At 45.2% G+C, this 12,444-nt stretch overlaps 1 protein-coding gene across 2 annotated transcripts in view; it reads right to left on the bottom strand.

Moving 5' to 3' along the window:
* Nucleotides 1–2,069, bottom strand: part of LOC115099984 (carboxyl-terminal PDZ ligand of neuronal nitric oxide synthase protein-like) — a 560,668-nt gene extending 558,599 nt beyond the window's left edge. For both annotated transcript variants that reach the window (XM_029618101.1, XM_029618104.1), the window contains exon 1: nt 1,435–2,069. In XM_029618101.1, coding sequence (XP_029473961.1) covers nt 1,435–1,539 — 105 coding nt within the window. In that variant the 5' untranslated portion in view covers nt 1,540–2,069. The remainder of the gene's footprint in view (nt 1–1,434) is intronic.
* Nucleotides 2,070–12,444: the final 10,375 nt, after the last annotated feature.

The following is a 12,444-nucleotide window of genomic DNA, read 5'->3' as shown; positions in this document are numbered from 1 at the left end:
GGCGGGCCCGGGGGCGTGGCTGCGGCCCGGGGGCGTGGCCGTGCCCTCCGGACCTGCCCCCAGATCGCGTCCCGGCGCGCTAGCGGCCCGCTGGCGCGCGGGGATTTACTTCTCCCTCCGGGAGGCGTAAATCCCCCAACAAAGGTAAGGGGGGGGTTTAGACAGGGCAAGGGAGGGGAAGGTGAGGGGAGGGCAAAAGAAAGTTCCCTCCGAGGCCGCTCCGATTTCGGAGCTGCCTCGGAGGGAACGGGGGTAGGCTGCGCGGCTCGGCGCACGCTGGCTATACGAAATAGATAGCCTTGCGCGCGCCGATCCCGGATTTCAGCGGATACGCACGTATCTACTGAAATCCAGCGTACTTTTGTTTGCGCCTGGCGCGCCAACAAAAGTACGCATATTCGCGGTTTTTGAAAATCTACCCCAAAGAATTCAGTTTCTGTGGACAAAGGGTCCAAGTGTTTCCAGACGTATCGAAGGATACTCAATCAAGGAGGAAACAGTTCTTGTTATAAAGGCAGAAGTTTTTGGCCCTAGGGGCAACCTTCTACCTTAAATTTCCTTGCAAATGTCTAATTACTTATCAAGAAACAAATTTACCTTTTTAGAACAGAGCCACCTTGAAAATTTTCTTCTGGATAAGGGAGGACAGGACATTGTAGCAACTCCAGTTGTTGGGAATACTTAATTGGTATGTAAAATAAGGCTCATCTCCTAAAAAACTTGTATAAGTTGAAGTTATTTTCTTTTTAATTTTCCTTGGATGGCTCCCCAAATATGTGGGCTGGAGAGTTTTGAGTTTACAATTATAGTAATGTTAAGAAATTTATTTTTGCTTTAAATTGTGATGTAAATCAAGCTGTCTTATTTCATGCATTGTTGAAATGTTAGAAAATTCAATAAACTTTAAATATAAAAAAAAGAAAAGAAAAGAAAAGATATATATTTTTTAACTCAAAGCATAATTAATTAAACTCATTGCCAGAAGATGTGGTGAAAGCAATTAGTGTTGCTGCGTTTAAAAAAAGGATTTGGTCAAGTTCCTGGAGGAAAAAACCATAAAATTGCAGAAAAAAAATTTTTTTTTAATCAGCAAGCCCTACTGAAGCCCAGCAGCAGGCTCCAGATATTAACACCAGATGTGTATAACTCAGACACTTGTGTAATGGCACTTATTCAAGAGCAAGTGATCGCCAACATCATTTGCCCTTACCAAATCCTCCTCCTCCTCCCACAGCGGCTGCAGGTAAACAGCTAGACAGGACTTTGGCAACAAAGCTTTTACACGTCCTCACCGGCTACTGTTCCACCCTGGCCCCCGAACCAATTTCTGGAAAACACAGCTCATGCTGCCTGGCAAAAGGGGAGGGGGGAAACGTTTTTTGTTTTTTTTCAAAATAAACTAGAAGTGAGAAAAATAATATGCTGTTAACCTACTTTGACTTCGAAACAGATTCCGTGCTGGAAAGCTTCCTCATTGTGCAGAGGGATCCGCAGGTCGTGGCCATCGTCCACCAAATTATACTTGGTTTTGCCGAGCATGATCTCGGGGAGAAGCGGCGCCGAAGCTCACCACAATGGCAAACCAAACTCGTCCCGCAAGCTTCCGGAGATTGCAAAGCAATGGGAAAAAAGCAGTGTGCAGCGGCCACAGAGAGCGGAGTCTCAGGGGAGCAAACTTTCTCCCTGCATCCAGGGAGTCAGAATGAGAGCAGGGCGGCAAGCAGGTGGTATAAGTGGGAATTGAGCAGGAGGCGGTACTGCTTAGTGCTAGGTACAGAGAAAGCCCCCTTTGTTTTGCCGGAGAGCAGACAGTCATAAGGAAGTTCCGAATGTGTTTGTTTGTGCAGCTACAGAGAGGTGTTGAGCAAGCCTCTCTTTTTATTTAAAAAAAAAACAAAAACTGAGGCAGCAAAGGGACGTTTGGCTACGAGCTATGACCCCAGCAATGCCTGTGCTGAGAACGGGGGCGGGGGGCTTAGAGTGACAGTGTGGAGCGAGACTGGAAGAGACGTAAGAACAGCGGGAAAGTGAAAGCGCCGCCACTCATTTCTTAAATGAGCCCAAGCTGTGCGGTGTGGAAACCGGAAAAAGGAAGTGACGTCAGGTCGTAAGTCCCGACTCCCGAAGTGGAAATCACGGTGAGAAAAGCCACGTTACATGAAAAAACGAAGTCAAAGCTAGATGAAAGGGAACACTGGGGAAGCCCCTTATATCATTTTAAAGTAAAGCACGAGGGTTTTAAACGATTAAAAAGCAAAAAATTCTAAAGGTGTCACAGACAGGAAATGGCCAAATTCATGAAAACAGCACAGAGGTTCCGCCTGTATTAAGCTCCTCTGGAGAGAGTTAATTTCAGTTTGCAGCTTCTAGAGAAGCCTCCGGCTGCATAAAAAAAAATGTTTATCAACAGGAGAGTTTGATCACATCATTCCTCTTAAATCCATGCTCCTAGATCCCCACAATTTCAGAGGCTAAGTTCATTCAATTTAAAAAGTGGGAATTAAATATATAGGGTCTCCCTAGCAGATGTAGATCAACGGAAAGGTTCACAGGAGCCTGGAATAAGAATGTCAGAGAAGGGAAGGAACTATTTTTTACTGTGATGTCCTCAGGGGCGGATTGTAGGAAAACAACCCTGGGCATATTTTTTTAAACAGGCTCCTGTGATTCAATGACTCCTAAAAGCACAGCAAGCTGACCCTAGAGAGGTATATTATGTGACCTGGAACACATATGCCTCTACTTTCAGACTTGAGCCAAAAAATCTCGAAAACCAGAAATGCTCGCCCTTCCCCAATTTCATGCTTACCTTCAGCCGATCCTCAAATTCCTGCTTTAAACCCCCAACCCCCTACCCCAGCTTTTTTTTTTTCTTGCAGGCAACCTTAACTTACCTACAGGTTACAACTGGTACATTCAGCTATTGGGTTCTGCAGCACTTTGTTGTCCTGGTGACAGAATTAAATAATGCTCTGTTTTCCAGTCAGAGCACTGCCTGCCTTTGGCCTGCCTCTCTTTGATGCTCCAGTCTGCGCTGCAGTGTCCTGGTCCCAGCCAGTCCCTCTCTCCTTCACATCTTTTTTTTTTTTGTAACTTTACTGGATGCACTGATGCCCAGGGCAGTGCTGTTTTCAGTCACAGTGCTGCATACCAGTGCTTGCACAACCTTACTTTCCCTTCTTCCATCGCTGAGGCTACAGACAGTCAGAGCTGTGTTACTTCAGGACTGGCAATGGACTGCTTTTTTTTCTCCCTAGGAAGGGCCCTGGGGCTGATAGCTCATCCATAGTAAAAAAAAAAAAAAAAAGAGGTGGGAGAGACAGGAAGACCAGCTGGGACCAGGACACTGCAGCGCAGACTGGAGCATCAAAGAGAGGCAGGCCAAAGGCAGGCAGTGCTCTGACTGGAAAACAGAGCAGCATTTAATTTTGTTTTTTTCAAATAAATGCAGCAGGCAGGGGTCATCAAGCTGCTGGCTTACCTGCAACAAATACCAGTCTGCCTTTGCTTCCTCCAAAATTGAAGCCCAGCACGTCTGCACATAAAGACAAAAGAGCTAACTGCTAGTGCAGTTGAGCCACAAAGAAAGCAGAAGAGTCTGAGAGGAAATAACACATGACCAACCTAACCGGCCTCACAGGGCATGCCCAATCCCCCAATAGGCCAATCCGCCCCTAGACAGGGGAATCGGGTATGCCCCAGTGGGCCGGTCATCCCAATTGGTGGGCCAGTCATCCCAACCACATGGTTGGTGTTAGTCACAGCGGCCCCATGCCCATGGAGCCTCTGTGTCCAATACTAACGCGCAGCATCTCTTCTCTCCGTTTAAGGCTGCCTTTCGGTCTGGCAGCTGCATGGGCCGTGAGGCCTGCTCTCCCTCTCTCCTTAATGAGCATGGGCGCATCGCAGCAGCATGGGCCTGGGATCTTCCCCAGTGACACGACACGGTAAACACTCCTGATGCTTCCCCTAGCATCCTGCTTCTCTCTGTTCCCTGCCGGCGGGGCGGGGACAAAGAAAACAGCTGTGGGCTGCCAGTGGGGATGAAAAGATTTTCCGCTCAGTTGAGAGCACCGCTGGAGCCCAAGCTGGCAGGGCCGAAGACCAGAGCTGCAGGCCATCTGCGGGGAAGAAGACCAGAGCTGCAGGCCGCCACTACACCCCACGCTAGCAAGGCCGTAAAAACAGCTGCAGGGCGCCGGAAGAAGCTTAAAAAACCTGCTCAGCTGAGGGAGGCCAGCGAGGTGAAGACAGGAACTGCAGGCCAGTGGGGCTGAAGAAAAAAGGAGGCAGACCACGTGGTGAAAAAAAGTCTGAAGCACAATTGTGAGAGGGAGGTGTTTGTGTGTGGGTGTGTAAGTGAGAGGGAGTCTGCTTTTGTTTCTATCTGTGTGAGAGGGAGCTTGCTTCTGTGTGTATGAGAGAGAGAGGGAGCATGCTTGTGTTTGTGTGTGAGAGAGAGAGAGGAAGCAGAAAATTTGTGCAGCCACCTCTCATGTGCTAATCCACAACATTTTAGGATTACTGGAAATCGAACGAATGTTCTCAGGTATGCAGAGCATGAGATTTTTCATCCTTTTAATTATTGGGTGTTATTTGATGTGTCTCTCAAACACAAAAAAACATATTTTAAAACAGTGAATTTTTAAATATTGGATATTCTAGTCATCAGCTGTTTTGAAATAGTTGTTCATTTTTTAGTATGGTTTTACTTTATATTTTATATTTCTTGGTTTTATTATTTGATGTTTTGTGATGAATGATAATGTTTCTACTTTTCAGGTTGTGTGTCTGGCTTGTGGTTTCCAGTTCAGTTTTCATATATTTATATTTTATGATGACTAGAATCAGAAGTTCCCAGGTGGTGGATATTTTTATCCTTATTAGTTATGTAATGTGTCTGCTGCTTTGAAATATTGTATTAGTGTTTGGGAAAAATTTTAAAAATTTCCGAATGAGTTTTTATTAATTGGATGTCTATCATCAGCTATTTTATAATTTGTTCATTTCTTTTAATATGATTTTACCATTATATTTTATATTTCTTGATTTTATTGATGGATGTTTTATGAGGAATGGTGATGATTCTGTTTCTCCATTGTTGCACTGCTTGTTGTGGTTTTCAGTTCTATTTATACTTTATGGTCTCTTTATTCTGTATTTGGTAAGAGTCTGTCTGTGTTTTGCCTGTGTCAGATGGAGATGAGATATGCTGTTAGGGTGCAGTTTCTGTTGGGATCTATAGCAGCATGGCTTTTTGTGTTTTACCTAATGGGATGTGTATTGGTGTTTTAGGGTCTGGTGTAATAGTTGCATAGTTGCTTTTCATAGATAGGGTTGCCTTTTCATAGATAGGGTTGTTACTGGTAGAATGTTGGCAGTTAGTGCTTTTTTGGTATAGGAGGTTTCCTTTGTTGTATTTGTAATTTAATTTACTCATGGCTTTCTGAGTGTGTGTTACATTAGGCCTAATGCTATATGGATTCCAAGCATCTTTTTACTTTTTTTGCAGGGTTTTCTAGTTAGCACCACAGCAGTGAATGTAAATATAGTTAATGTAATATTTTTACTTCAGAAGATGGGGGATAAGATGGCGGCATGAGCCAGGACCGACAAACACTCCCTCCGTGAAAGATTGTTTCCTGTAAGATGCCGGCAAAAAAGAAGGTGAAAGTTTGCACTTACCCCACCGAAGCAACTCTCCCATCTGGACAGCGTTTGATAACATCTTTTGGCCCTGGTCCTGCTTCAGAAATGGAGGGCAATTTCCCCGCTGTGGTTCCTGCCGAGGGAGCGGCGGAACTGTTTGGGGAGGTCACTATTAGCCCTCCAGATCTTCATCCACCGCTGGCCCCGAAGTATGCTGGAACTCCTCCTTTGCCCGCAGCGCCAGGCGATGACGTCGCTGAGGAAAACGCGGAAGGTGGGGGCCAGAGAGGAGGTTTCTCCAGGCAGTTTCTCTCCTCTCTGTGGCTACTGGAATCTGCTGGTCTCGGCACTGGGAATATGCCTTCGATCTCAACGCCGAGTGGGAGCCTTGAAGCGTGTGAAGGAATGGAGGCTGCATTTAGGAGACCAGCAGAGGAGGCAGATGTTCCCCCTCATGGAGGAGAGGGTGAATCTTTTTTGGTTCCAACGAAGCCAGCAGTGGTAACGCTTGATGCATTGTGGGACCTGCTGGCCGGTTTTGGCTGCTCACTCAGGGATCAAGGGACAAAGCTGGTGGATCTTGTTATGGAATTTGTTGCCAAAAGATGTGGTTAGTGCAGTTAGTATAGCTGTGTTTAAAAAAGGATTGGATAAGTTCTTGGAGGAGAAATCCATTACCTGCTATTAAGTTCACTTAGAGAATAGCCACTGCCATTAGCAATGGTAAACATGGAATAGACTTAGTTTTTGGGTACTTGCCAGGTTCTTATGGCCTGGATTGGCCACTGTTGGAAACAGGATGCTGGGCTTGATGGACCCTTGGTCTGACCCAGTATGGCATTTTCTTATGTTCTTATGTGTTGGAGTGGATTCTTGGGTACTGCGGTGATGGCCACTCCCATGGGGAGGAGTCCAGTGAGGAACCGCAATACTAGGCTAGACTCTATACACGCAGACACAGAGCATTTGTATTTATTATACAGCTTGATGGCACTGCCCCGGGAGCAGACAGCAATGAGGTAACCCAGTAGAAGTAGTCCAGGGGTCCTCAGCAGAGGAGCCCAGTCCCACACACGAGTAGATGATAGGCAGCGCATGGTAGCAGAGGAAGGTCCCGGATGAAGACTCCAAGCGCTGAAGCTGAAGGTGAGACAGACTGAAGGTGAGACAGACTGAAGTAGATAGCTGTATTGATGAAGATCCTGGCAGGCAGAAGTAGTTCAATAGTAGGCACCAGAGTAGGGAGAGCAGACCCTCGAGGAGCGAGTACCCAATATCCCAGATAGGTACCTGAAAGAGAGCATAAGGGCCCCAAGGAGCGGGTACCCAGGTTAGTGATGAATTACCCCGAAGGGCAGAGAGAGGGCTTTCTGCGACAGCAAGGAAGCGGCAGAGCAGCTTAGATCGGAGACATTCCAATCCTATCCAGTCCTTGCTCACTCAGTTTGTTAGTAAACGAAGGGCAGGCTAAATACCAGGATGTGATGACGTCACTCGGAGGGGACACCCCCGAAGTTCCCGCCATGACATGGATAAAGACGTGGGTGCGTGCGCGCGCGTACCCTAGTAGGCCCTCAGGAGAATCATGGCGAACACCGTCACCATTGCCGTTCCGGGGACGCCGGAGAGAGCAGCATAAAGACGCGGCAGCAGCCATCTTCCCAAGGCTTGAGGAGAGAAATGGAAGAAAGGTGAGGCACAGAAGTCGAAGCCATCTGAGACTGATGGACGCAACAGATCTCAACAAAAGAATTGACTCTTTGGAAGAAGAAAAAATGGATGGTCAGATTACAGACATTAAATTACAATTAGAGAAGGTCGAATCCCATACTTCAAAAATGCATGACTGTAATATCAAGTTAATTAAGGACTTTAATACTACTTCAAGAAGATTAGAATATTTGGAGAATTATAATAGGTGCTTAAACTTATTTTTTTTAAATTTCCCTAAAGTCTTGGGGGAAGAACCCTATTACACTTTAAAAAGTTACTTTAAGGAGATATTAAAATTTGAAGATGGGAAATTACCTTCTGTATGTAAATTACTTTTCCTGCTTGTTTTGGCCAAAGAGAAATGTCTTCAAAATCAACCTGAGGCTTTAGAAAATTTAACACAATTTTTGGAAAATTCCTCTGTGGAGGTGTATGACCATGCTACTCTCCTGGTTACCTTCCTAACTGAGCAAGAACTTAGTGAAGTAATGCGGAGATATTTTAAGAATATCTCTGCTTGCTTTTACTCCCAGGAAGTCCGTATATATCTGGACTTTGCACTTGTAACTCAGGAGAGGAGACGGGAATTCCTTTTGTTAAAATCTCAGATAATATCTCTTGGTTTCTCCTTTTGTTCAAGATACCCACGCAAATGCGTTATTCGCTCACAGAATTATTCCTTTATTTTTTTTCTACCAGAACAGTTGAAGTCATTTATTAATTCTAGGAATATAACTACCCAGTCTCTAGTAAACATCTAGGTTATGGAAAATCTTTAAGTAGATGATGCAGTGATCACGTTAAAGGCCTGTTTCTTGTTTAAATATTTCTTTCATATCTCCCTGTAATCTGTTCCCTCTTTAGGATTATTACTTAAGTTGGGAAAATGAGCATTTAAAACGATTATACACCTTTCTATAATATTTTTTTATATGTTATATATTATATATGCCATTTTCATTTTTCTGGAAGTAAGTATTACTTGTATTTTGCTGAAAATCATAAAAATAAAATAAAAAGACTGTACTATGAATGTACGTTTTCATGTAAAATCTTATTACAAATGCATAATTTTTAATTGGGCGTGCGGAGGGTGGAGGTTGGACTGGGGTGTCTGATGCCCTGGCTACACTGGCCCCACGTGAGAAAGCAGAATTCCATCTGGAGTTGTGCTGTCATAGGCCAGGCTCTCCCTAGAAGTGATGCATTTAATCTTGGCCAGGGCTTAATTTTTCTTTTTCTTAATCCTTGGAGGAAGCCGGAAGTATGGATCTCATCTGGTACCCCTCCTCCCCAGGTGTAGGTAGGCAGAGCAGAGCTTATGACAGTGTTTCCCCACCCAGTGTGCCTCCAGACCTGACCTGATTAGGTGTGCCCTGGAAAAGTCACCACTACCTGATGTTCTGTTCCAGAGCACCGCTTGGACTCTGCTGTCAGCACCATCCAGCAACAAGAGACACTAGCCATAGCTCTTAAACTGATTGGAACTTTCTGAGAACATGAGTAATCATGCATGCCTTTTCTAGCTACAGCATGAGCCTGGAACATGGTAATTAGTGGGCAGCATGCAGGGCAGAGATAGTTGGCACCCACTTTATGCAGCACACAGAGTGCACACATCCCCTCCTCATCTTGCCTGTCTGAATCCTTGAAGCCTCTATCTTATCCTCAGGCTGAGTAAGATGGGTAGAGTGTGCACTGGATGTGATTCATTTTGTGTGCTGGAAACAGCAGCAAAGGAGCTCTGTCAGCCACAACATCAATTTCTCTCCTCTCCCTTAGGAGCTGATACATTGTGACAGGTTGTCTTTACCCATTCTCTTCTGTTTTGAAGAAAGACTGATGGAACTTTCAGTACTCTAGTCCTTTTGGCCATATAAGTCCTCTCCATGTCTTCACTGTCTGCTCTGTAGATATTGGTGCGTCACATAACATTTTTGTTAATGTAAGTTTGCTTTAGGTGTGAAAAAGTTGGGAAACACTTGCCTAGGGAACCAAAAAAGCAACAGACTCTGTGTTGCCTACAGTCAATGAGAATTGGCTGAAGAATGGAAGCAAGCTACTGTAATAGAAAGGGAGGGGATGAGCCAGAATGAGGTGCCTGTGAGGCTTCTGTCTGAGATGGCTGGGCTGAGCTCTGAGAGGGGCAGCTGGATGTGGAACCAGTGAGTCTCCTGGAGCATGAGGATGCCAAAAAGGGTTGAGAATGGGAAAGGGAGGGGACTGCTTCAGGCTGAGCAAAAGGATAGCAACAAGCAACAACTTTTACATAATGATGCAAAAGTGCTGGGGCAGGGAATACTCACTAACAGGCCGATACAGTAAAGTCCGCGGGAGAGCGGGCGAACACCTATTGATGCAGAAGAAGACATGAAATACATGGTAGATGCTATCCTTGATGTCAGAAAATGAGGTAGTGTATGGGAATACCTCCTGTCATGGGAGGGTTATGGACCTGAAAATAACTCTTGGGAACCTCAAGCAAATATCATGGATAAAGAGATGCTTCAACAATTCCGCAAAATGAATCCTCAGAAACCAAGACCAGGTAGGAGGTCTGGAGGGGGCCCTTTGAAGGGGGGTACTGTTGCGTCCATCGGTCTCAGACGGCTTCGACCTTTGTGCTTCACCTTTTTCTCTGCTCTCCCTGCTAGCCTTGGAAAGATGGCTATCTACAAGTCTGCAAGCCACTCTCTCCGGCGTCCCTGAAATGGCTATGGCATTGCCTCCTGCTATGTTCCTCCTAGGGGCCTCTTAGGGTGCACGCGCGTGCACTACCCACATCTTTATTCCAGCTATGGCGTGAACCTCGGGGGCGTCCCCCTCGAGTGACGTCACAACATCCAGGTATTTATCCTTCACTTGTTTGCTAGCTCGTTGAGTTAGCAAGGATTGGATTCGTCCGGTCTACGCTACTCTGCCGCTTCCTGCTGCTGCTGAAAGCTCTACCTTACCCTTCGGGGTATTCTCTAACCATGGTACCCGCTCCTCGGGGGCCCTCTGCTTTCCTTTCAGGTGCCTTGCTGTGATCAGGTACTCGCTCCTCGAGGGCCTGCTCTCCCTGCATCGGTGCCTGTTACCATCTACTTCAACCTGGTGGAATCGCCAATCTTACAGCTACCATCTAGTGAGTAGCTCACCTACAGCTTTGCCGTGCTGGGAAACCTACACCGGAATCTCCCTATACCAACTTGGTGAGACGGGTTTCCTCTGCCGAGGGTCCCTGGACTGCTACCTCTGGATCACCTCACTACTGCCAACTTTGGTAGTATACTACAAGCTGCATAATAAAAGATCTAACTGTGTTTGTGCATCCCGAGTCTAGCCCAGTACTGTGGCTCCCCATGGGGCTCCTCCCTGTGGGCGTGGTCATCTGTAACATTACCCAGGAATCCACCCAAACACCGCTAAACCATAACACTTCTCCTATTTCAAACAGCCATTAAGAAATCACTGCGAGACAAAAGAATGAAACTAATATGATATGTTGTATTCGTGGGGGATCATGATGCGTTTTGCGAACCTACGAATACAACGATTAGGGACTTATGCGTTGCAGATTGCCCATGCGTTGAAAACTAATGCACATCCCTATTAGATTCTCCGATGTATTTGGGATCAGAGTGTCTCATCAGACTGGCCTATGTCGACCTAGTGAATGATGTTATATGAAGCTGACTGAAACGTGATCCGGTAAGCAACCTTGACATTCACAAGTCGATCATGTCTGGCCAGGCAATCCCACAGATATGCAAGTTGGTGAGCACTGAGGAAGCCCATATTCTTTGCAGTGCACAAAATTATCCCTTCAAAATCAGAATAGCCAAAGGTCAACAACTGTTACACAAGTTGGGTTTCAACTCACCGAACACAAGGTTTCTAAAATCTGGGTAGTCTATGGAGCCAAACCTTGAGGTGTTGGCCACAGTAGTTTACACTGAGAGAAGAACCACCCTTAGGTTCATTAATTGGTGAATAATTTCCTGATCTGGAGCTAAACCTTCTGAGTGTTGCAAAATGCTACCTAAATGCTCATCAACACTCAGTTTATTTGGCCTTATGATGATCAAACGTCTAAGGTTCAACTGTAAAAGGGAGCTTGATGAAAGCGAGATAGACAAAATCCAGGTTGAATCAGAGGATATAGAGGAGCAGGTGGAGATAACTTCGAATGAACCCTTCTCTGAGTTTGAGGAGATGATAAACAATCAGCTCATTGAAGCAGATGCTTGACTGAGTTCAGCAAAGAAAGATCAGCTAAAAGAACTCTTATATAAATATAAAGATATCTTTGCCATTCATGCATATGACTGCAACCTGACTAACTTACATGTCACTCAAGTGCTCTCAGAGCTGAAAAGCAAGCGGTTTTTTGTATGCCAGTACAAAATACCACTAGCTTCATACGAGTAAGTGCCGAAATCTTAAGCACTCTAGAAGAGAGAGTATTATCAGACAGTATCTTTAACAGCCCCATATGGCCTATCTTGAAAAAGAATGGCACATGAAGACTGGCTATAGACTAAAGGAAACTGAACAAAATTGTACCCAGGTCCAGGAGGCCCATGGCCCACCTGGCTCAGAATTTAACCAAAATTCAGGAAACCAAATATTTTACCAGCCTTAATTTAGTCACAGGGTCCTGGACTGTTCCTGTGGACCCCAAAGATCAGTATAAATTGGCTTTCTCCTTTCGGAAGAATCAATATTCCTGGAGCAGAACAATCTTTGGGTTTCTGAATTCTCCATTAGATTTCATCATTTTCCTATACAAGGCATTACCTGGCGTGGACACTAGGGGCACCTTAGTGTACATGGATGATATCCTAATTGAGAATACTAACTTCAGGAGCACCTGAGAGAGATTGATCATGTTTTGGCCCAGCTACAGGTGGCAGTAGCTAAACTGTCTATCTCTAAGATCAGTGGTGTAGAAATATAAAGTCTTAGTGGAAGGACTACCAAAAGAAAAGAATAGAAGCCTTACAAAAAATCAAAACACCTACCACTCTGAACAAACTACATTCTTTCCTGGCAATATACAATTACTCCCGGCAGTGCATAGATCATTATGCAAAGATC

Source organism: Rhinatrema bivittatum, chromosome 10 (assembly GCF_901001135.1).
Source record: "Rhinatrema bivittatum chromosome 10, aRhiBiv1.1, whole genome shotgun sequence".
Lineage (NCBI taxonomy): Eukaryota > Metazoa > Chordata > Amphibia > Gymnophiona > Rhinatrematidae > Rhinatrema > Rhinatrema bivittatum.
The sequence above is the reverse complement of the archived record's forward strand: the minus strand, read 5'-3'. Positions and strand labels throughout refer to the sequence as shown.